The sequence below is a fragment of the Pseudorca crassidens genome, chromosome X, assembly GCF_039906515.1.
Source record: "Pseudorca crassidens isolate mPseCra1 chromosome X, mPseCra1.hap1, whole genome shotgun sequence".
Lineage (NCBI taxonomy): Eukaryota > Metazoa > Chordata > Mammalia > Artiodactyla > Delphinidae > Pseudorca > Pseudorca crassidens.
This window is the reverse complement of record NC_090317.1, coordinates 3,472,675-3,496,282: the sequence shown is the minus strand read 5'-3', so window position 1 is coordinate 3,496,282 and position 23,608 is coordinate 3,472,675. Positions and strand designations below refer to the sequence as shown.

Here is a 23,608-nt window from a genome sequence, read left to right as displayed (position 1 = left end):
TCAGACCTCCCAAAAGGCAAGAAACCCCCCCACGTACCTGGGTAGGGCAAAAGAAAAAAGAATAAACAGAGACAAAAGGATAGGGACACGGGACCTGCACCAGTGGGAGGGAGCTGTGAAGCAGGAAAGGTTTCCACACACTAGGAAGCCCCTTCACGGGCGGAGACGGTGGGTGGCGGAGGGGGAAGCTGCGAAGCCACGGAGGAGGGCACAGCAACAGGGGTGTGGGGGGCAAAGCAGGGAGAGATTCCCACACAGAGAATCAGGGCCGACCAGCACTCACCAGCCCAAGAGGCTTGTCTGCTCACCCGCCGGGGCGGGCGGGGCTGGGAGCTGAGGCTCAGGCTTCAGTCAGAGCGCTGGGAGAGGACTGAGGTTGGCGGCGTGAACACAGCCTGCAGGGGGTTAGTGCACCATGGCTAGCTGGGAGGGAGTCCGGGGAAAAGTCTGGACCTGCCGAAGAGGCAAGAGACTTTTCCTTCCCTCTTTGTTTCCTGGTGCATGAGGAGAGGGGATTCAGAGCGCTGCTTAAAGGAGCTCCAGAGAAAGGCTCGAGCCGCAGCTAAAAGCGCGAACCCCAGAGACGGGCAGGAGACACTAAGGCTGCTGCTGCTGCCACCAAAAAGCCTGTGTGCGAGCACAGGTCACTGTCCACACCCGCCTTCCGGGAGCCTGTGCAGCCTGCCACTGCCAGGGTCCCGGGATCCAGGGACAACTTCCCCGGGAGAACGCACGGTGCACCTCAGGCTGGTGCAATGTCACGCTGGCCTCCACCACCACAGGCTCATCCCGCACTTCGTGCCCTGCCCTCCCCCTGGCCTGAGTGAGCCAGAACCCCCGAATCAGCGGCTCCTTTAACCCTGTCCTGTCTGAGCGAAGAACAGTCGCCCTCCGACAACCTACACGCAGAGGCGGGGCCAGATCCAAAGCTGAGCCCCTGGGAGCTGTGAGAACAAAGAAGAGAAAGGGAAGTGTCTCCCAGCAGCCTCAGAAACAGTGGATTAAAGCTCCACAATCAACTTGATGTACTCTGCATATGTGGAATACATGAATAGACAACGAATCATCCCAAATTGAGGAGGTGGACTTTGAGAGCAAGATTTATGATTTTTTCCCCTTTTCCTCTTTTTGTGAGTGTGTATGTGTATGCTTCTGGGTGAGATTTTGTCTGTAGAGCTTTGCTTCCACCATTTGTCCTAGGGTTCTATCTGTCCGTTTTTTCTTTGTTGTTGTTGTTGTTTTAAATTTTTTTTCTTAATAATTATTTTTTATTTTAATAACTTTATTTTATTTTACTTTATCTTCTTTCTTTCCTTCCTCCCTCCCTCCCTCCCTCCCTCCCTTCCTTCCTTCCCTCCTTTAGACAACGAATCATCCCAAATTGAGGAGGTGGACTTTGAGAGCAAGATTTATGATTTTTTTCCCCTTTTCCTCTTTTTGTGAGTGTGTATGTGTATGCTTCTATGTGAGATTTTGCCTGTATAGCTTTGCTTCCACCATTTGTCCTAGGGTTCTATCCGTCCGTTTTTTTTTTTAATTTTTTTATTTCTTTTCTTTTTTTTCTTAATAATTATTTTTTTATTTTAATAACTTTATTATATTTTATCTTATTTTATGTTACTTTATCTTCTTTCTTTCTTTTTTCCTTCCTTCCCTCCTTCCTTCCTCCCTCCTTTCTTTCTTTCTTTCTTTCTTTCTTTCATTCTACTTCTACTAATTCTTTCTTTCTACTTTTTCTCCCTTTTATTCTAAGCCATGTGGATGAAAGGCTCTTGGTGCTACAGCCAGGAGTCAGTGCTGTGCCTCTGAGGTGGGAGAGCCAACTTCAGGACACTGGGCCACAAGAGCTCTCCCAGCTCCACATAATATCAAATGGCGAAAATCCCCCAGAGATCTCCATCTCAACACCAGCACCCAGCTTCACTCAATGACCAGCAAGCTACAGTGCTGGACATCCTATGCCAAAAAACTAGCAAGACAGGAACACAACCCCACCCATTAGCAGAGAGGCTGCCTAAAATCATAATAAGGCCACAGACACCCCAAATAACACCACCAAACATGGACCTGCCCACCAGAAAGACAAGATCCAGCCTCACCCACCAGAACACAGGCACTAGTCCCCTCCACCAGGAAGCCTACACAACCCACTGAACCAACCTTAGCCACTGGGGACAGACACCAAAAACAACGGGAACTACGAACCTGCAGCCTGCAAAAAGGAGACCCCAAACACAGTAAGATAAGCAAAATGAGAAGACAGAAAAACACACAACAGATGAAGGAGCAAGATAAAAATCCACCAGACCTAACAAATGAAGAGGAAATAGGCAGTCTACCTGAAAAAGAATTCAGAATAATGATAGTAAAGATGATCCAAAATCTTGGAAACAGAATAGACAAAATGCAAGAAACATTTAACAATGACCTAGAAGAACTAAAGATGAAACAAACAATGATCAACAACACAATAAATGAAATGAAAAATACTCTAGATGAGATCAATAGCAGAATTACTGAGGCAGAAGAACGGATAAGTGACCTGGAAGATAAAATACAGGAAATAACTACTGCAGAGCAGAATAAAGAAAAAAGAATGAAAAGAACTGAGGACAGTCTCAGAGACCTCTGGGACAACATTAAACGCACCAACATTCGAATTATAGGGGTTCCAGAAGAAGAAGAGAAAAAGAAAGGGACTGAGAAAATATTTGAAGAGATTATAGTTGAAAACTTCCCTAATATGGGAAAGGAAATAGTTAATCAAGTCCAGGAAGCACAGAGAGTCCCATACAGGATAAATCCAAGGAGAAACACGCCAAGACACATATTAATCAAACTATCAAAAATTAAATACAAAGAAAAAATATTAAAAGCAGCAAGGGAAAAACAACAAATAACACACAAGGGAATCCCCATAAGGTTAACAGCTGATCTTTCAGCAGAAACTCTGCAAGCCAGAAGGGAGTGGCAGGACATATTGAAAGTGTTGAAGGAGAAAAACCTGCAACCAAGATTACTCTACCCAGCAAGGATCTCATTCAGATTTGATGGAGAAATTAAAACCTTTACAGACTAGCAAAAGCTGAGAGAGTTCAGCACCACCAAACCAGCTCTACAACAAATGCTAAAGGAACTTCTCTAGGCAAGAAACACAAGAGAAGGAAAAGACCTACAATAACGAACCCAAAACAATTAAGAAAATGAGAATAGGAACATACATATCGATAATTACCTTAAATGTAAATGGACTAAATGCTCCCACCAAAACACACAGATTAGCTTAATGGATACAAAAACAAGACCCATATATTTGCTGTCTTCAAGAGACCCACTTCAGACCTAGAGACACCTACAGACTGAAAGTAACGGGATGGAAAAAGATATTTCATGCAAATGGAAACCAAAAGAAAGCTGAAGTAGCAATTCTCATATCAGACAAAATAGACTTAAAAAAAAAAGATCAGAGCAGAAATAAATGAAATAGAGACCAGGAAAACAATAGAAAAGATCAATGAAACTAAGTGCTGGCTCTTTGAAAAGATAAACAAAATTGGCAAGGCTTTAGCCAGATTAACTAAGAAAACAAGAAAGAAGACACAAATAAATAAAACTAGAAATGAAAGAGGAGACATTACAACTGATAGCACAGAAATATAAAAAATTATGAGAGACTACAATTATATGTCAACAAACTGGATAACTGAGAAGAAATGGATAAATTCCTAGAAACATATGACCCACCAAAAAATGAATCATGAATAAACAGAAAATCTAAAGAAACCCTTAACAATTAAGGAGATTGAATCAGTAATCAGAAAACTCCCAAACACAGAAAAGCAAAGGATCAGATGGTTTCACCAGTGAATTCTACCAAACATTTAAAGAGGAATTAACACCAATCCTTCTCAAACTGTTGCAAACATCTGAAGAGGAGGGAACACTCCCAAATTTATTTTATGCAGCCAGCATTACCCTGATATCAAAGCCAAATAAGACACCACAAGAAAATAAAATTACAGACAAATATCCCTGATAAAGATGTAAAAATTCTCAACAAAATATTAGCAAACTGTTTTCAAAAGCACATTAAAAATATCATTCACCACCTCATTACAAATAGCTCAATTTCGTTTCTTTTTATGGCTGAGTAATATTCCATTGTATATATATATATCTTCTTTATCCATTCATCTGATGATGGACACTTAGGTTGTTTCCTTCTCCGGGCTATTGTAAATAGAGCTGCAATGAGCACAGCACAGGGAGATCAGCTCGGTGCTTTGTGACCACCTGGAGGGGTGGGATAGGGAGGGTGGGAGGGAGGGAGACGCAAGAGGTAAGAGATACGGGAACATATGTATATGTATAACTGATTCACTTTGTTATAAAGCAGAAACTAACACACCATTGTAAAGCAATTATACTCCAATAAAGATGTAAAAAAAAAAATCATTCACCTTGATCAAGTGAGATTTATCCCTGGGATGCAAGGATGGTTTAACACATGAAAAACAACAAATGTAATACACCACATTAATAGAATGAAAGATAAATATGATATAATCGTCTCAACAGAGGCAGAAAAAGTATTTGACAAATACAACATCATTTCATGATGAAAATGTTCATCAAATTGGGTATAGAAGGAATATTCCTTAGCATAATAAAGGTCATCTATGACAAGCCCACAAACAACATCATACTCAGTGGTAATAAGTTAAAACTCTTTCCTGTAAGATCAATACAGAGATGCCCATTCTTACCATTTGTATTCAACATAATAATAAAAGTTCTAGCCAGAGCAATTAGGCAAGAAAAAGAAATAAAAACACCCACATCAGAAAGGAGAAGTAAAATCATTTCTGTTTGCAGATGATATAATCTTACATGTAGAAAACCTTGAAGACTCCACTAAAAAACCGTTAGAACAAATAAATGAATTCAGTAAAGTTTTAGGATACAAAATCAAGACACAGAAATCAGTTGCATTTCTATACACTAACAATGAATTATCTGAAAGAGAAGTTAAGAAAGCAATCCCATTTACAATAGCATTGAAAATGATGAAATATTGAGGAATAAATTTAACCAAGGAGGTGAAAGACCTGTACACTGTAAATTATAAGACATTGATTGAAAGAGATTAAAGAAGACACAAATAAATAAAAAGATATCTCAGGTTCCTGGATTTGAAGATTAATACTGTAAATATGTCCATACTACCCATAGTGATCTACAGATTCAATGTAATCCCAGTCAAAATTCCAAAGACATTCCTATTCACAGAAATAGGAAAAATTATTCTACAATTTGTTTCAGACCACAAAAGACCCTGAATAGCCAAAGCAATCTTGAGAAAGAAGGGCAAAGCTGGAGGTATAACAATACCTGATTTCAAGCTATATTACAAAGCTATAGTAATCAAAACAGTATGTTACTGGCATAAAAATAGGCACATAGATCAGTGGAACAAAATAAAGACCCCAGACATAAAACCTCACAAATATTCTCGACTAATTTTTGATGATGGAGCCAAGAACACACATTGGGGAAAGGACAGTCTCTTCAATAAAAGATATTGGGAAAACTGGATATCCACTTGAAAAAGAATAAAACTGAACCCCTACCTTACACCACTCACATAAAATTAACTTGAAATGGACCAAAGATTTAAATGTAATACCTGAAACTGTAAATCTCCTTGAAGAAAACATAGGGGAAAAGAGCCTTGACATTGGTCTTGGCAATAATTTCTTGGATAAGTCACCAATAGCACAGGCAACAAAAATTAAAATAAACAAGCTGGGCTACATTAAACTAAAAAGCTTCTGAACAGCTAAGGAAACAAGCAATAAATGGAAAAGAAAACCTACAGAATGGGAGGAAATACTCCCAAACCATATATCTGATTAGGAATTGATATGCATAATATATAAAGAACTCATACAACTCAATAGCAAAAGGGAAAATAATCCAATTAAAAAATGGGCAAAGGACCTGTGTAGGCATTTTTCCAAAGAAGACATACAAATGGCCATCAGGTGTGTGAAAATGTGTTCAACATCACTAATCATCAGGGAAATGCAAATCAAAACCACAATGAGACATCAACTTGCCTGCTATGATGGCTTTTTATCCAAAAGACAAGAGATAACAAATGTTGGCAAGGATGTGGAGAAATAGGAACCCTTGTGCACTCTTTGTGGGAATGTAAATTGGTATAGCTATTATGGAAAACAGTATGGTTATTACTCAAAAAGTAAATATTGTACTACTATATTATCCAGAAATTCCACTTCTCGGTATATATCTGGAGGAATTAAAATCAGTGTTGCACAGGGATATCTGCATCCCCATGTTCACTGCAGCATTATTCACAATAGCAAAGGCACGGAAACAACCTAAGTATCCACCAATGGAAAAGAAAATGTGAGATATACACATACACACACAAACACACACACATATACAAGAGAATATGGCATGTGTATGAGAAAGAAGTCAATCCTGCCATTTGTGACAACATGGATGGACCTTGAAGGCATTGTGCTAATTGAGATAAGTTAGAGGACAAATACTGTATGATATCACTTATATGTGGAATCTAAAACAACTGAACTTGTGCAAATGATAGTAGAATGGTAGTTACCAGAGGTTAGGGTTGGTGAGGAAATGGGGAGCTGTTGTTTAAAGGTACAAACTTACAAGTAGTAGATAAACAAGTTCTGGAGCTCTAATATACAACATAGTGATTATAGTAAACAATACTATATTATAAACTTCAAGGTTACTAAGAGACTAAATCTTAACTGTTCTCAACACAAAAGAAATGATAAATATGTGACATCATAAAGGCATTAGCTAACTCTACTATAATCGTATTGCAATATATAAATGTATCAAACCAAAACATTTTTCACCTTAAACTTACACAATGTTATATGTCAATTATATCTCAATTTTAAAAAGTATTTTTAAAAATTCCTTTTCAGATCATGTATCTGCAATGTTCACAGACCTTTCATAAGTCTTCGTGGTTACCAAATAAAATCCAACTCCTTGGACTGATATTCATGGCTTTCTGTGAATCTGCAATCTATTCCCAATATACTTTTACAGGTGTACATTCCACTACTTCTCTTTCTGACCAGAAATCATAGCCATATTAGATTATTCACCATTTCCCAATACTCCCCATGTTTTCATTTTCCGAGTCCAGTCATTCCAATAAGTGGAAAGGTCTAGCTAAAAATTCAGCACTAGGGATACCAGTTATATACTGGGAAGGGAATGAGAAACACCTGGAATTCAATAACATACATTCTAATGTTTTTACAGAAGCCACTTAAAGAAAAAAGAATAAACTGATTTTTGACTAGAATATGTCCAATATATCTCAAAAAGACAACTGTCTTTTTCTTAAATGGCTTCTATAGACTGGTTATGAAACTAAAGAAGTATTAGCTTAAGACACACCCATTCGCTATGTGGTCCACCTGTTCACACTATTTGCAGAATTAAAGTAAAATAAAAACCAAGTCCTTCATACCTTCTTAGTAACTAAAAGCCACTGCTTCACAGAAACACACGAGAAGATCTGACTACTGTATCTTGTGAATGATTAAATGACAAGGTACTAACCTTAGAGATATGATTTCATATGTGAACATCAGCAGGTGTACCCTAACTTAAAATGGGTTGTATTCCAAAGTTTGCAAAGAATTAAAGGCACATTCTTCCTTTGAAACAATGCCATAAAGGGTAGCTACTTTTCCAGGCAAGGCTACACAAGTCTTTATTTCTCATAATTTATCTGAATGATTGTAATTGCCAATGCATGAGCACTATTTCAGCAACATTTCTCATTAAGTGGACTTTCATAGGCCAGCCTGAGAACCATCTATAACACTGCCTATGTGGAGAAAAGAATTATGACACAAAAGAAGGGAAACTACAGTACTAGGCATATTCTCTTCCCCACTATTATTTACTCTCTACCCCACAACCATGGCCATGACCAAAGCAATGAGCTGGTCATGGCCTCAAGTCTCTCAATCAATCCTAGTGACTAGTATCCTTACAATGGAGAGTCCTGACAGTCATCACCTTAACCAAGAGATCACATTTAGCATCAGTAATACTGAGACGACCTTGCCTCCTGACATGATACAATAGGAAGTCACAGTGTCATCTACCAAATATTCTTGATCCTGCCTTCAAATGTCCAGCTCTGCCCTGTGTTACAAATTCTACACTTCTACTTCAAAATGGAAAATGATATTTCTTATTCCTCTAGGTCCTATAAGAAAATTACACTTGCCCCATTTTAGCACAGGCTAGGCAGTCATGTGGCTGAGATATTAAGTATTCAGAGATTGAGGTATTACTATACATAAGTAGATGTTCACATACACAAAATAAATGGACATGTGCCTAATTCATACTTAAAATTGACCAAACACATGAAAACCAATACATTGTAGCAATTAATAGCATGTACTCTGGAGCCAGACTGTCTGGGTTTCAGTCCTGGCTCTGCCACTTTTTAACTGTGTGAGCTTTGGCAAGTTACTTGACCTCTCCGTGTCTCCATATTTTATCTGTGAAACAGGAATAATAGCAGCACCTAGGTAGAAGGTCTGTTATAAGGATTATATGGATTAACCTATGTAAAGCACTTAGAATAGTGCTTGGTACATAGTAAGAGTTATTTAAACATAAGTTTTAAAGTAACAGGATAGGATATGAAAACTATAAATAAGAATAAAGTATTGAACTAAGTTTCAAAAAAATCTAATTAGAGAACAAAGGAGAGTGTTCAGTTTTAAGCAATGTCTGGAAAATCATATCATGTCAGGAGAATAGTTGAAAGTAATAAGAGTTATCCTGTAGACAAGAAAGCATGGAGTAGCTCTGAGACCTGTTATGTGGAAAAGGAAGCAAGTGCCACAGGGGCCTAAAACTGGTAGGCATTAGAGGAAGGTGGACTTCTGCTCAATATAGGAAGCACTTTCCAATCCCTAGAGCTATATGCCCATGGTAATAATGCAGTTTACTACTGGAGGGATTCAAACTGGTAGGTCAATCATAAAGCATAATGCAAGAGGGATTCTTGATCAGGGTAGGAGCTTAGGACTTAGAACTTCTCAGGTCCCACATCTGATTCTTAAATTTTAAGATTTGGTGATTGAATGGTAAAAGTATTAATGTATTGATTCCATAATAGAGATTATATACACATAGAAGAGATTAGACTTTGCATACTTATAATTCAAGTCAAAATTAGCTTGAGACATTCCCACTCAACATGTGCCATGCCTGTCCACATTATTCACTGAGTTAAAGTAAAATAAAAACCAAGTCCTTTATGTTTCTCTTAGTAACTTAGTATTTACATGTGTGGCCACAGGTGCCAGTTTATTCTGAGATTAAGAGAACTGAGAAAATATATTTCACAATGAAAGCAGACACTTACAAGGACCTATGGAACATGGCACCAAGTCAGACTATGAATGTGACAAAGAGACAATGAATCAACAGTTCAACCATTTCCTCTTAAATTCACAGTATCTGCTCTCACCACTGCCAGCACTATGTAATCTTGTTGCAGAAAAAGTGGTGATATGGTGTCATGTAAATGTACAGCCTTGTGCCCAGTGTCTTTCATTTCCCCTTCCAGATATATTATACACTCTTCACCCTGTTCTCTTTCTTATAACGGTAAACTGTATGAACTATATCAGCAGGGCTGCCACAGCCTCTGGCTTCAGAAGACAGAGGGAAAAAGAAGGGAAAGTCTGGGTATGTAATCTCTTGGCTCTCTCCCTGTGAAATCTCCTCCACTAAAGATCTCTTCACCTCTTAAGTAAACTTGTTTTACATGACATACCTACTGCTGGCCTTAGGTTCTTGCTGTATCTGTTGGGGGTGTATCTACACCCAGACCATACCTTTACTGTTAGGTCCTTTGCAAATGTACCCTCCTCAAATAGTCTTATTTGAAATGTCCCATCTGTATTCTTTGGGATCCTGTCTGATACACATCTCAAGTTTCAACAAATCTCAGTCAGACCTGGACAGAATATCCATTTGGCATTTACTTGCTACTGAGGTTGACCCATCATGAAATTGCTTATATTCAACCATTTTGACCCAGAGAAATGACATTTTCATAATGCTCCAACCTAACACTGTTCACACATATAGTTCTCATTCGTTAATGGTCAAACGAGGAAGCAGGAGTATAAGAAATTCCTTTATTACATGAAGCTGAAATTGTTCCCTGTAGCTTTTCTTTAAAAATATGGGACTTGGAATCAGAGACTGGTGTTCTAGACCTAGCTCTACTATTAATTTTCTGTAAAGTCTTAGAAAAATAAATTTCCTTTTCTGGAACTCAATTTCTTCATGCACAAAATGAGGAATCAGACTAGATGCTCTCTATGCATTTTCCCATGTCTGCTATTCTAAAATTTCAGAATCCCATATTCCTAACTATACTGTAAGTTCTTTGAAAACAAGGACTGTGTCCCCAAAGTATTGTTCAAAGATTCCTTACATCAGAATCATGTGGGGCACTTGATAAAAATGCAAATTTTAGGCACTATCCCCAGAGCTACTAAATCAAATTCTCCACATGTGGAGCCTGCTTCCTTGCTTACACATACCAAACATTGAGAACCATTGCATTTAGAACATGATTAGAATATGTTAGAACAAAGTACTGGTCAATAAACCAGTACTCCTCAACAGTCTCTGCTTTTTCAAGCAGGATGTTTTGGCCTTCTCTTTAATATAATTATTGAAAGGCTTGATTATTTGATTTTCTAAGCACCAACAGGACATAAACAAACTGATGTAAACAGGAGAGGTGACAACTGACACTGAGGATGGAGACACAAAAAGAAAAATAGCAGATATAGGATAAACACAATGAATGCTCTTTATGATGATCAGAGAGTCACCAAGAAGTGGGAGTATTCTGTTCAAAATCCTTGTTTAGGATTATTAGATAGCATGCAATACATTTTTAGAGAACTTTAATTCTCAGAGTTAAAATTAAAAAGCCTGGGCTTCCCTGGTGGCGCAGTGGTTGAGAGTCCGCCTGCCAATGCAGGGGACATGGGTTCATGCCCCAGTCCGGGAAGATCCCACATGCCACGGAGCGGTTGGGCCCGTGAGCCATGGCCGCTGAGCCTGCGCGTCCGGAGCCTGTGCTCCGCAACGGGAGAGGCCGCAACAGTGAGAGGCCCGCGTACCGCAAAAAAAAAAAAAAAAAAAAAAAAATTAAAAAGCCTTTAACATTTGAAGAGGTAAGATTCATTTATTTAGAATTTCCATCTTATTTAGAACATCTATCATGCCCAATGAAATCACATACATGAGAAGTTAATAAGACAGAATTAGTCTTTTTTTTCCCATACTGGGATAAAGAACAAAAAGGGCCACATGGGCCATGTTTCTAAGGACATATCAGTCCAGTTGTGTAGCCCTCAGCCCCAGAGATTATTGTTGAAAATGCTGATAGAAGATGGAAAGACTCAGAGTACATTAAGATAATCAACTCTGCAAAAATAATTAGGAACAAGTCCTAATGCTTCCAAGTATATGGGACAATAGCCAAATGTAAAACAACAACAAACACTACCAAAGAATAAAATATCCTCCGTAATATTGAAATATGTAGAGGCTAAGGGGGTGATTTCTAGTAATGATATTCTCTGAATGAGGTTGACTTTTAAAGTCAAAAGAAGTTCAAAATAGCTGAAGAACATAAAGTTTGGTGACAGGAGGACTAAAAATAAGGGTGACAAATGGGTGGAGGCTGGGTCATACTGGGTCTTATAAAATCATATTAAGGAGTTGGGACTTTAGGGATAATAGAAAGTCATTAAGTAACTCTAAATAGGACAGATATAATGCAACATGCATTGTGGAAGAAACACTGGCTACATACTTTAGGAAGTAAAACCAATTAGAGACTCTTGCAGTAGTCCAAGTGGAAGACAACATCGGATTAAACTAGGGTGGTAGCAGGAAAGTTGGAAAAAAGTAGATGAATCCAAGGAATGTGGGAGGAAGAAATGACAGATCTTAGGGATTGATTGAATCTGTAAAGTGAAGGGTAGAAAGCATAGCCATAAAAGCATGAAGAAACCAAATATAGAATTTACTGTTACTACTACGTCAAGATTTCTTTTACTATGCCAGTAAAACCATCCCCCAGCTACTTCAGGGTATTACCATCAGCTGAAGGGAACCATCTCACTGTAAAATGCCTGGGAGGACAATGACTGACTGAGATGAAGCTACAAAAGCCATTCATGCTCCGTATCTCCCCATGGGGTCAAATGGAAGCTACACTTCAAGTGAAATCACACCTTTGTTTTACTTTTGCTCCTTCCCTATCTCACTTCCCTTACTTCTTACAAGTTTCCCTCCTTAACAAATGAATCTACATATGCAACAGAAACAGACTCACAGAGATAGAAAACAAACTCATGGTTACCAAAGGGGAAAGGGAGGGGGAGGGATAAATTAGGAGTATGGACTTAACAGATACACACTACTATATATAAAACAGATAAGCAACAAGTATTTACTGTATATCACAGGGAACAATATTCAATATCTTGTAACAACCAATAATGGAAAATAATCTAAAAAAAGAATATTTATATAACTGAATCAGTTTGCTCTACACCTGAAATTAACACAATATTGTAACTCAACTATTCTTCAATTAAAAAAAAAAGCTCTGGTCAAAGGCAATAATTTATCACAGTCTTCTTTTGTTCTAGGAGTTAAGAGTACTTACCCGCCAATATCGTGCTTTACAAAGTCCCCAGGTTCTTGTCGCCTTGATTCCCCTTGGCCAGTTGTTCCAGGGATAATATTAATCAAGAAGAGAACCCCAAGGCTAGTCATGTAGAACTGACTTATTTGTGTGATTATCATCTTCTTAGGCACCAACTTGGAGAGACCTGTGAGTTCCATGTTCAGGGAAAGAGGAAGGGGAAAGGAGTAGAAGACAAAGGGAAGGAGGAAGAAGTGGTGAAAAAAAATATTTTATTCAACTCTATTAGAGCCATTTAACTTCCAGAATATACAGCTACTAAATGCTTACTGTTACAGTCCTCCTTCTGCAGTTCATCAATGCCACCAAAATTCACTCCTGGCATATCCCTCTCTTGATTATACCAGAGCCTAACCTATAGAGGGTAGTATAAAGACTCTAAATCAGTAATTGGAAGACTTAGGTTACAACGCCATCTTTTTCCCTGTCTTCTTTTAACTAGGTGAGTCACAGAACTTCTCTTAGCCTCAGTTACCTCTTATAATCTGAGATCTTAAAATAATCTCTCATGTCTTCACTTTATTTTTCCCCCATCCTGTTTGATTTTTTACTATCACAAATGCCTTTTCCATGAATAACTGTATAATACTGTAGAAAATCATAGAATATTAAGACCTGGAGTCTCTTTATAGAATTTTTGGGATTGATTCTCATCTTGATACAGTTAAGCAGTTTTCCGAAATATCAAAGGGCCTGGAGAAGATGGACTGTATCCTCTGAATCGGGTTGAGAAAATGCTGAATGATGAGACACCATGATTCCTGAATAGGAATGCAATGTTTTCCCATAAAGAGATATTTGAGGGCAAAACCAGTCCCATATAGGGGCCACAACATAAAGAAATCCAAGCCTAGTCTCCTGGTACAGAAGTCCCTACGTGGTCAGCAAACTATACTGATGATAGAATTATGCAATTTTGAGTTGCCTATATGCAAGGCTGTTTTATGAACTCTGGATTGGTGGAGGTTTACCCAGGACATGGGGTTAAGAAAACAGTGTAAAGAGGCACTTGCTTGTTACCTCTAAACCTTATGGCTTCTTTGAATTTGAGACACTGACCACTTGAAGGAAACCTAATTCTTACCCAGCACCATACTCTTTTACAGTCATATAGGTGGTTTAATTTTCAGAGGGCATAGAAGGATATGAAATGTTTTTCCTAAGGAAAGTTTATACAAGACACTAATATGTAAAACAGATACATGCTGAAGAGCTATTCTGGTAGATGAGAAGATGAAGAACAAAATCTTTCTAAATTGATCCTAACCACTCCACCCCACCCCCGCCCCAAGGCAGCCACTAGGTTCTATATTAGATTGTCTTCTTGAATCTGATACAGGCATAGAAAACTATGATACAGGAAAAGATGGATTTCTGACATGAGAAAATGTCCACATTATAGATAGAAATAGTTATAGTATTCGGCTGTATCACATAAATTTGCCAATTTGACAATTTTTCTTTCACAAAACAGCAATTTCTTATGCTCAATTTAATATGTGCTGTGACATTCATGACTCATGAGCTGTACAAGAGTTGATGGCTATTTTACAGAAATCAACAGAAACAGTACAGTTAAGAAAACCATAGCATATGAGTAAGAAAATATGGTACATAAACAGACAATTCTGGGGCAAGAGAAACAGCTGTAGTATGGGCAATAACTCTCTGACATATGCTCAAACATCCACAGGGCTTTAGAAGACCCTAAGGTTGAAAATCACATGACAAAGGTTAATGCTCATATAATCATGATTGACAATTACTCTACAGGAACAAAGAGACTTGGTACAGGATATGAAGTCTAAATTGTAGAAATAATACATGGAATATAGGACAGAACTATGATGCATGCTTAAAAAACATGAGTGCCTGAGTAACAATCCTGGGTTTAGGAGAAGATGGCCATGCTGCATGAGCAAAGATACTCATAGTGTATGTTCAACTATGCTATTCTAGTATATAACTATGGCTTATGTTCAAATGATCATGGTAAACAAGGAGCAAATCTTCACACTAAGCATAGATGCCAATGACACAGAAACAAATGCCCATGATTTGGAAGGAGAAAACTATGATGCATAAGAAGACAACAATGTTATATAAACTCATGACTAAGATACATGTTCAAATAACCATTATGCATGAGAAGACATCCATTATATATAAAAGAGGTTAGACATAATACATGCCCTCCAACTACCATGACACTTGCTAGCAAACAATATTATTATTCATGTGAACACATTTATGATATAAAACCATTTGGCTATGATATATGTCAGAAAACCATAGCACATAAGCCTACTAACCACTGAACAAGAGAAGAGGGCCTTGGTACACATTTCATTAAGACATTGCACGTGATCAAAAGAATGCCACTAGACTGCTGTACAACAATGTGAATATACTTAACAACACTAAACTGTACAGTTAAAATGGTTGATTGTTTGTCATGTGTTTTTTTTTACCAGAATTAATGTTTTTTTGTTTGTTTGTTTGTTTGTTTGCGGTACGCGGGCCTCTCACTGTTGTGGCCTCTCCCGTTGCAGAGCACAGGCTCCGGACACGCAGGCTCAGCGGCCATGGCTCACGGGCCCAGCCGCTCCACGGCATGTGGGATCTTCTTGGACCGGGGCACGAACCCGTGTCCCCTGCATCGGCAGGCGGACCCTCAAAAACTGCGCCACCAGGGAAGCCCAGAATTAATGTTTTAATTAAAAAACAACATGCCACTGGAAGAGGCAGAGTCTTAGCAAGTTAGCAAATATCTATAAAACAGACCCAACCCTGATATATGTACAGAGAAATATGGCACGTTAGAATATATTAGCATTAAATGAACATAAATCCATGTACATGCTCAGATGATCATCAAACAGTACAGAGAAGGACAGTAGAAGAGCAGACACTCAAAATTATTCTAACAACCTTGCTGAATTTTCAAGTGACCCTAGTGCATAAACCATGACACTTGAACAAAGAGCCTTCAAACATGATAAAGCATCTATCTAGCTGGAGACAACTATGGTATATGCTTAAACAACCATGATGAATGTGAAGAAGTATTTGGTATATTAGTCCTTAACCACAATGTGTGCATACACAATGTGTGTATCATGGCAACCATGATACAAGAATTAAGTGACATGGTTTAGGGGTAGATGGCCATGCTAGACTGCCATGATGCAGGAACAGGAGCCATGGTCCAAGAGTAGGTTGACATGCTCAAATTTTTCCACTGGAGCTGAGAGGTAAGGTATAGATGCAAGTGACCATAATGAAGAATTGATATCTTTCAAGTAATGATGACCACGGTGAATAAATTGCTATTTATAACATAAACAAACAAATATAATACTACACATACCCATGATGAATATACTGAAAATTACAGCAAAGGAACATCATATAATGACATGAATATTCAAACAACTATGTTGCATGAGCAGAATGTAAAACCTAATACTAGTTTTAAAGTTAGTATAAAGAAGCCGGTGTACACTGTAAAAGTAGACAACCATGGTGTATGCTCATATAAGTACAGCAAATGAATAAACACCGATGACACATGAGCTTAAAACCAATGAGTGTATTCAGATAACCATGGTCACAATGGCAGATCCCTCTGGTAGGGGCAGATTGGCTATAATATAGGAGGTAACAACCCTTGTGCAGGCTCAGATAATCTTGGTATTAGAATGTATTATCTATGGTACAGGAACACACAATCATGACACATGCTCAAGTCACCATAATATGTAATTGCATAGCCAAAATAACAATGGTTACTCAATCAATTCACTCTGCTCAAGAACTAAAGGAAGGTACAAGGAACTAACCAGAGGGAAATCTCTATTAGCTGATAACTTACAAATTAATATCTCCATCCTAGATCTCTCCTGCAACCCATATCTGCACTTAGATGTCTGAGAAGCATCTTAAACCTAACACATTCAAATATCCACCTACACACACACACACACACACACACACACAGACCTGGTCCTCCTGCAGTCTTTCTCATTTCAGGTAATAGTAACCCCACCCTTCCATCTGCTCAGTAAAAACTCTGATGTCATTCTTGATTCCAATTTTACTCTCACACCCCACATTCAATCCATAAACAAGTCTCATGGGCATTCCATTAGAAAGGAAACATATCCAGAATAAAACCACTGGTCATCACCTCTGCTGATACTCTGGCTTGTCATCTCTTGCTGAGATCATTATAAAAGCCTCTTAACTGGTCTTGCTGCCTGTGCCCTTGCTCCCTTACAATCTGTTCTTTAAACAGCAGACAGAGTGAAATTATAAAGTGTTAAGTCAGATCATGTCTCTCCTCTGTTCAAAACCATCCAATCGCTTCCCATTTCAAAAAGCCTTATTATGACCTACAAGAACCTACATGATCTTATCCCCAAATAGCTGGCTAACCTCTACTACCCTCCTCTCTTACTCACTCCATTTCAGCCATATTGCCTCCTTGCCACTCATTGGATATGCCAGGCATGCTCCAGCTCTAGAGCCTTTGCATCTGCTATTGCCTCTACCTGGAATATTCTTCCATCCAATTTCCAGATAGTTTGTTCATTCCTTCACTTTAGGTTTTTATCCAAATATCACCTTTCTCATTGAGGCCTTCCCTGACCACCCTATCTAAAAATTCAATCCTTCTACACATCCCAGATACTTCCTATGCAGTTGCCTGCTCTATTTTCCCTTTTAGCACTTCTAGCATATATTTTATGTTTTTTGTTATCGTCTCTTTCCCCAGTAGAATATAAGCTCAATGGGGACAAGGAATTTTGCTTGGTTTATCCATAGATATATGTCCAATGCATAGAAAAGTGCTTGATAAATAATGCATACTTAATAAATAGCTAATGAATGTTATTTTGAAAAAGTCACATCCCTAAATGAGGTAAGATAGTATAAAGGATAGGGTGTAGGATGGGCTTTGGAACACACTAGATTAAGAGACTACTTGGAATTACCAAATATTAGTCATGTTAGGCTTTAAAGACCTCATTCTTTAACATAAAATGGGGGTAATAATACTCATCCTCTAAGAATTCTAAAGATTAAATAATATAACATACATAAAATGCCTGGCTAAAGACCTGTTACCAGGATGAGTCAGCTGTTATATCCTGTCCAAATATAAATTCATTTTATCACAAACATTTGAGCATCCACTTTGTACAAGGCACCGATACAGTACATTCTTCTATAAGAATTCCTAAAACTCCTTTACCTTAGTGCTTAGAAAGTACTAGATACCAACACTCTGCCCACCAACTCCCCTGCTTGGATGCTATGAGGCACTATCTGCCAGAACTTTACCTGAACAGAGGTATCCCAAGTGCTGCTACCCAGATACTATGAAGCCAAATCTGCCATTTCTTTGCCTCAATTTGTCACCAGAGTTTCATTTAAGGCCATCTAATTCTACCCAGCCTCAGGTCACTGTCACTATTAAACGTTTTGGAGTAAGAAAGATCCTAGTTCCAATCCTTGATTTACCACATAGAAATCTGACATTGGGTGAGTGATTTGACTCAATATTCTCATCTATAAAATGTTGATAATGGTACTACTGACACATAGGAGTGTTATAAGAATTAAATGGTGCAATTCATGTACAGAATTAAGCATTATGTTTGATATATAATAATCCTTGGTCACTGTAACCTACAAATAAATTCCTTGATCTCTTGCCCTCCAACAAGCCTCAGCTCCATCCTAATTTAGCCACTCACTCCCATGGTCATAGCCTAAATCTTGTCATTACCAATCTATGGTCTCAAATAACTATCTGATCATATATTTCCAACCCTTTTCATCCAGTACCTTTATACTGTCAACCCTTCTACCCTCCTATCTCTAATCCCTTGATCTTACCACCTTTAAATTTCCCATCATCACCTTGGTGTTCTTACTTTCTTATCCTACTTGGATTACATACATAGTACGTAATTAAAATCATTATAATCATTCTCTGCTGTGAACCCTCAACACACTTGCCTTTCCCTTACTCTGTTGTGACTGCCTGGAAAAAATATAAGCCCTGGTTAAATCCATCTCTTTGCCTGCAACTAAGCAGCTAAATATAGCTGGAGAAAAATCCATAATTATTCCTGACTGGTCTCTCTTTAAATTTTCCCCAACATACTTCAAATGTCCCATGATCCTTTTACATTTGCCAAACCAATTTACTCTCCCACTTTCTGAAACAACTATTTTTTACTTTCTTTTCTCTCCTTAATTCTCCAGTAGCTCTTCTCCCAGACTCTTAACAGATGGCTTTGCTTCTTATTTTCCAGGAAAAATAAAACAATCAGAAGATTTTATCCTCATAATATCAATTATTACAATCTACCTGAATCTCAGGCATATACTCTACCTTTCCCTTGTTACAAGAGGTGTCTAGTCTTATCTTATGCTATCCCTTGTACAAGTGCCCTGGATCCTATTCCCTGTCTCCTGCTCAAGGATTTTAATTCAGTGATTTTCTTCTCTCTCCCACACTTGTCATTTTTTCCCTATCTACTGGCTCATTTCCTGCAGCATAAAAAAATGATGTAATTATCATCCATGATCAAAAAAAAAAGCAGCCCTCCCTTGACCTGACATCCCCCTCCACCTCTTTCCTAATTTCTCTGCTTCCATTTATCGTAATTCAGTTCAATAATTTTTGATATCACTATGTCAACTTCTTCACTTCTCATTTTCTGATTCCCCTTATACCAATCAAGTATTTTCACCTATCTCTCCACCTAAACCACTCACTATTCATTCATTCAAAACTTATGAAGCACCATCTACTTACCAGGTTCTAGGTGCTGGGAGTACAGCAGTGAACAAAACAGAGTAAAAGGGAATCAATGAAGTGAAAACAACACTAGACCAAGAACTCTTCTCTCTCACACACCTCACATCAAATCCACCCATACCCAAACCACATCTACACCTTGATTTCTCTCTTCTACACCATATATCCAAACTATCAGCTTATCCTGTTGACTTCAAAACAGATTCAGACTCTAACCACGTCTCACTACCTCCAATGCCCACAAGCTTATCTAAACCATCATCTCTCACCACCATGACTGCAGTGAATGGCCTCATAACTTGTCTTGCTCCTTCCTTTCCTGTCCCCTACAGTCCATTACCTGCACAGCAGCCAGAGTGAGTTTTTAAAAATATAAGTCTGATTATAACACTCCATTCTCAAATTTTTCCAGTGGATTTTCATTGGATCCAAAGTACTTGTCATGACCTATACGGACCTACTTGATTTGACCACTGGCTACCTCTGAATCTCACCTCTTTCTACTTTCCCTCTCCACTACTCATATCAGGTTAAACTGATTTTCCTACTGTTCCTTGAAAGCATCCAGCATGCTCCTGCCTTAGGGGCTTTGCACTTGCTCTTCTCTGTCATAAATGCTCTTCTTCCATAAATCATTTTGGCTCACTCCTTTACTTTCTTTAGGATTCTAGTTCTGTGCCCCTGCTTCAGAGAAACTTTCCTCGATCACTGTTATCTAAAACTGCATGCTCCTTTCTCATCTCTCTCTATCCCCTTACCCAGTACCATTTTTCTTATAGAATATAGCACTACCTAAAATTACATCATATATTTACTTGTTTATTTTCTGTTTCCCCCACTAGGTATGTTTCATTAGAACAGAGACCTTATCTCTATTTCCAAGCCACAGAACAGTGCCTGGCATATGGTAGCTACTCAGTAAAATATTTGTTGGAAAAAAGAATGCTTTCTGCATTCATGCCCACACTATTCTAGGGATCCTTTCCTTCTCAGAGATATATTCTGAAGACTACCTTTCCCCCATGCCTTTCAATCCTTCATTTTATGGGAAACAAATGTTCCTGTGTCCTCAACCTCTTAACAGAAAAATCTCCCCTTCTCCCTGCTTTAAGTAAGTTGGGTTTACGTCAAAGACATTACTTCATTAACTTTCCTCTGAAGTGTAGCATGTGCATAGTCCCACACATTATGCAACTGAGAGACAGGATCAGAATTATCTCATCTCTTTAATGCCACTTTGAAACTATTCTTCTCCTGTGTGCATACACTCCTTGTCATTTGAGGTTCGTGCCATCTATCTGTATCACCCTCTGCCCTCATTAGTCTTACACCAACCTCCTTATAGCCTCCCCACATTGATTCAAAAACAGTGCTCAACTCACACTTTTTATGTCGTTCCATCATCTTCAGTATTTCATTGTTGGTGTTGATAATGTATCTGTATATTCCACTTTATCAATCTATGCTCAGAGCCACATTCTCTTTATCTTATACATAATTGCTCCATAACTGCATCAAAAATCTTAAACTCCAGTATCTTTAATTTCTGTCTTTATTATGTTATTCTTCTAGTTTTTAAACTATTACTTCTACTCCACTTGCTCTTTGAAATTAGAGCTTCTGTCTATTGATCCTTCCATTATCTCCTATTCTCTTAGGCTTGCTTAGTGCTACTTCCTTTCATTTCAAGGCTGGAGCCAATAGTAAATCATTTGAATTACTCCTTCACCAGAACCTTGCATATACGACCTTCCACCGTATTTGCTCAGAAATACTTTCTTGGACCAATAAACCAAAACCAAAAAAAAATCTGTGTTCTCTTAGACTGGTGAATGTCGCTGAAGAAAATTCCACGTCATGCAAAGCAGCCCCACAACAAATCAGTCTCCAAGGCCAGAACCATTCAATTCTTTGATTTGTCATAAATCAGCCCTCTCCACTACTCCTCTCAACTGTTTGCTCTAAACTTGTCATTCATCTCAAGTTGCCTATTCAAGGAAATTTACAACGTTCTTAAGAAAAAGTCAAGATGCTCAGGAAAGACAAAACATCCATAGCACATACTAACAGCGTTTCACCCATATCCCCTTGTATCTTTTTATCAGTTTCTTCTATACTGACTTTGCTGTGCCTTCTCTCCAAACCTGGGTAGCCCTTAAACGGTATTAACAGGTGCAGAGGTACAAATACTGCAGCTCCCTGATGGGGACAACGTTGAGGTGTGACCCACACTGTCTCCATGATACTTTGCTTGACATACTATCCTTGCTTGCCCTCCTTCCCTTCCTTGCCTTACTTTCCACTCCTCTGGTTTTTCATGGGATTACTTCCTAATAAACTACTTTCACATGAATCCTAATCTCAGAGTCTGTTTCTGTGGAACCGAACTTAAGACATCATCCCTGCCCCAACCTACAAAAAACATTCACTTTTATATTTACCCTTAATTTCTCTTCTATTCATTTCATAAAGCAAGGTTAACCTGTCCACTTTAAGGATAATCCATCAACCCAAGATCCTGATCTCATCAACTCCTTTTCCCTCCATCGACTCTCCTACTCACCTGTATCTTAGATCTCTCTTCTCTAATGACTCCTTTCTCTTAGACTGTAAACATAATCAAGTTTCTCCCATCTAAAAAAATATTCTATTGATATGCTCTTTTCTAGTTATCTTCTTTCCTTTCTTCATCAATCAAGTTTCTTGCATGAGTAATTTGTAATTGTTAAATCCACCTTATTTGTCTTCTATTCATTCTTTTAACAACTACATTCTGCTTTCTTCCCTGATCATTTCACTGAAACTATGTACTATGTCAGTGATCACCAGTAATGTTGGTACTAAAAATATAACCCACACTTAAGAGCACCAATTAGATTGAACTTCCTTTCTTTCTCTTTTTCTTTTCTTTTATTCTTTTTTTTTTCTTTTTGATAGCACTGACCACAACTTCTTCCTCTAAAATTCCTTGGACTCCATGTTACCATCCTAGTTATAATACAACTTTGTTCATTTCTAGTCCATCTCCTTTGTAGGCTTCTATTTGGATACCTCTAAAATTTGGGGCTCCCTGGTTCTGAATTAGTACAATTCAAGATATGTCTTCTCAACTTCTCATTAGAAGAGATAGCAACAAGAACCAGTGAGGAGAGAGGAGTCTTATTGTCAAAAGTAATGGAAAACAGACAAAATTCAATGTCTTAAAAGGAAATTTAATGGTACACATTGCTGTTAAGAATGAATTAAGATAAACTACAAGACACATGTTCCATCTTTTAAAACAGAATATATAGACCCAAAAGCTGTTAGGAAAGACAAGATAATGTCACACAAATACCATAACTTAGAAACCTAAAGGCTGAATTAGCTAAAAATGTATGTGGTGGTATAATGTATCTTGTACTGTAATGTTCTTTGAAGCATATACAGGTATAGATGCTATTCTTCCTCATCCCTACCAGTAGTGGCAACTCATAAGACTTTCTACTTTCAATAACACTACTTCAGGATACATAAAACAAGAACTTACAACTAAAAGATAAAGGAAAGATATTGCGTTGTTGAGGTAAATTAACATACTACTCAGTTTGCAACAGATTAAGCTGACAAAGATGAAGACAAATCAAACACCATAATTAATACAACTGACAAACATAAACTGACATTTCTACTCTAAATAACACATAATAGTACTTCTTTTCAAGCCCCATATCAAGGAAAATTAAAAAACTAAAATTACAAAATAAAACTTTATTTTGGGGGGAATGAACCCAGAGTTCATTAAACCCAGAGTTCAGATAAATACATAAACCAACATTCTTCAACACCTTTAATTACACAAAACAGAATGAAGAATATCTCAAGAAAATAAAATAAAAACAATTGCCAGAGGAAAAGTTAGAGAAAAAAATAAA

The 23,608-nt window shown here is 38.0% G+C and overlaps 1 protein-coding gene across 7 annotated transcripts in view; it reads right to left on the bottom strand.

Annotated features, from left to right (window-relative positions):
* The window catches only part of GABRA3 (gamma-aminobutyric acid type A receptor subunit alpha3), a 313,063-nt gene that overhangs the window by 140,529 nt on the left and 148,926 nt on the right, over positions 1-23,608 (bottom strand). For all 7 annotated transcript variants that reach the window (XM_067724647.1, XM_067724648.1, XM_067724646.1 and 4 more), the window contains one exon: positions 12,821-12,986. In XM_067724647.1, coding sequence (XP_067580748.1) covers positions 12,821-12,986 — 166 coding nt within the window. The remainder of the gene's footprint in view (positions 1-12,820; positions 12,987-23,608) is intronic.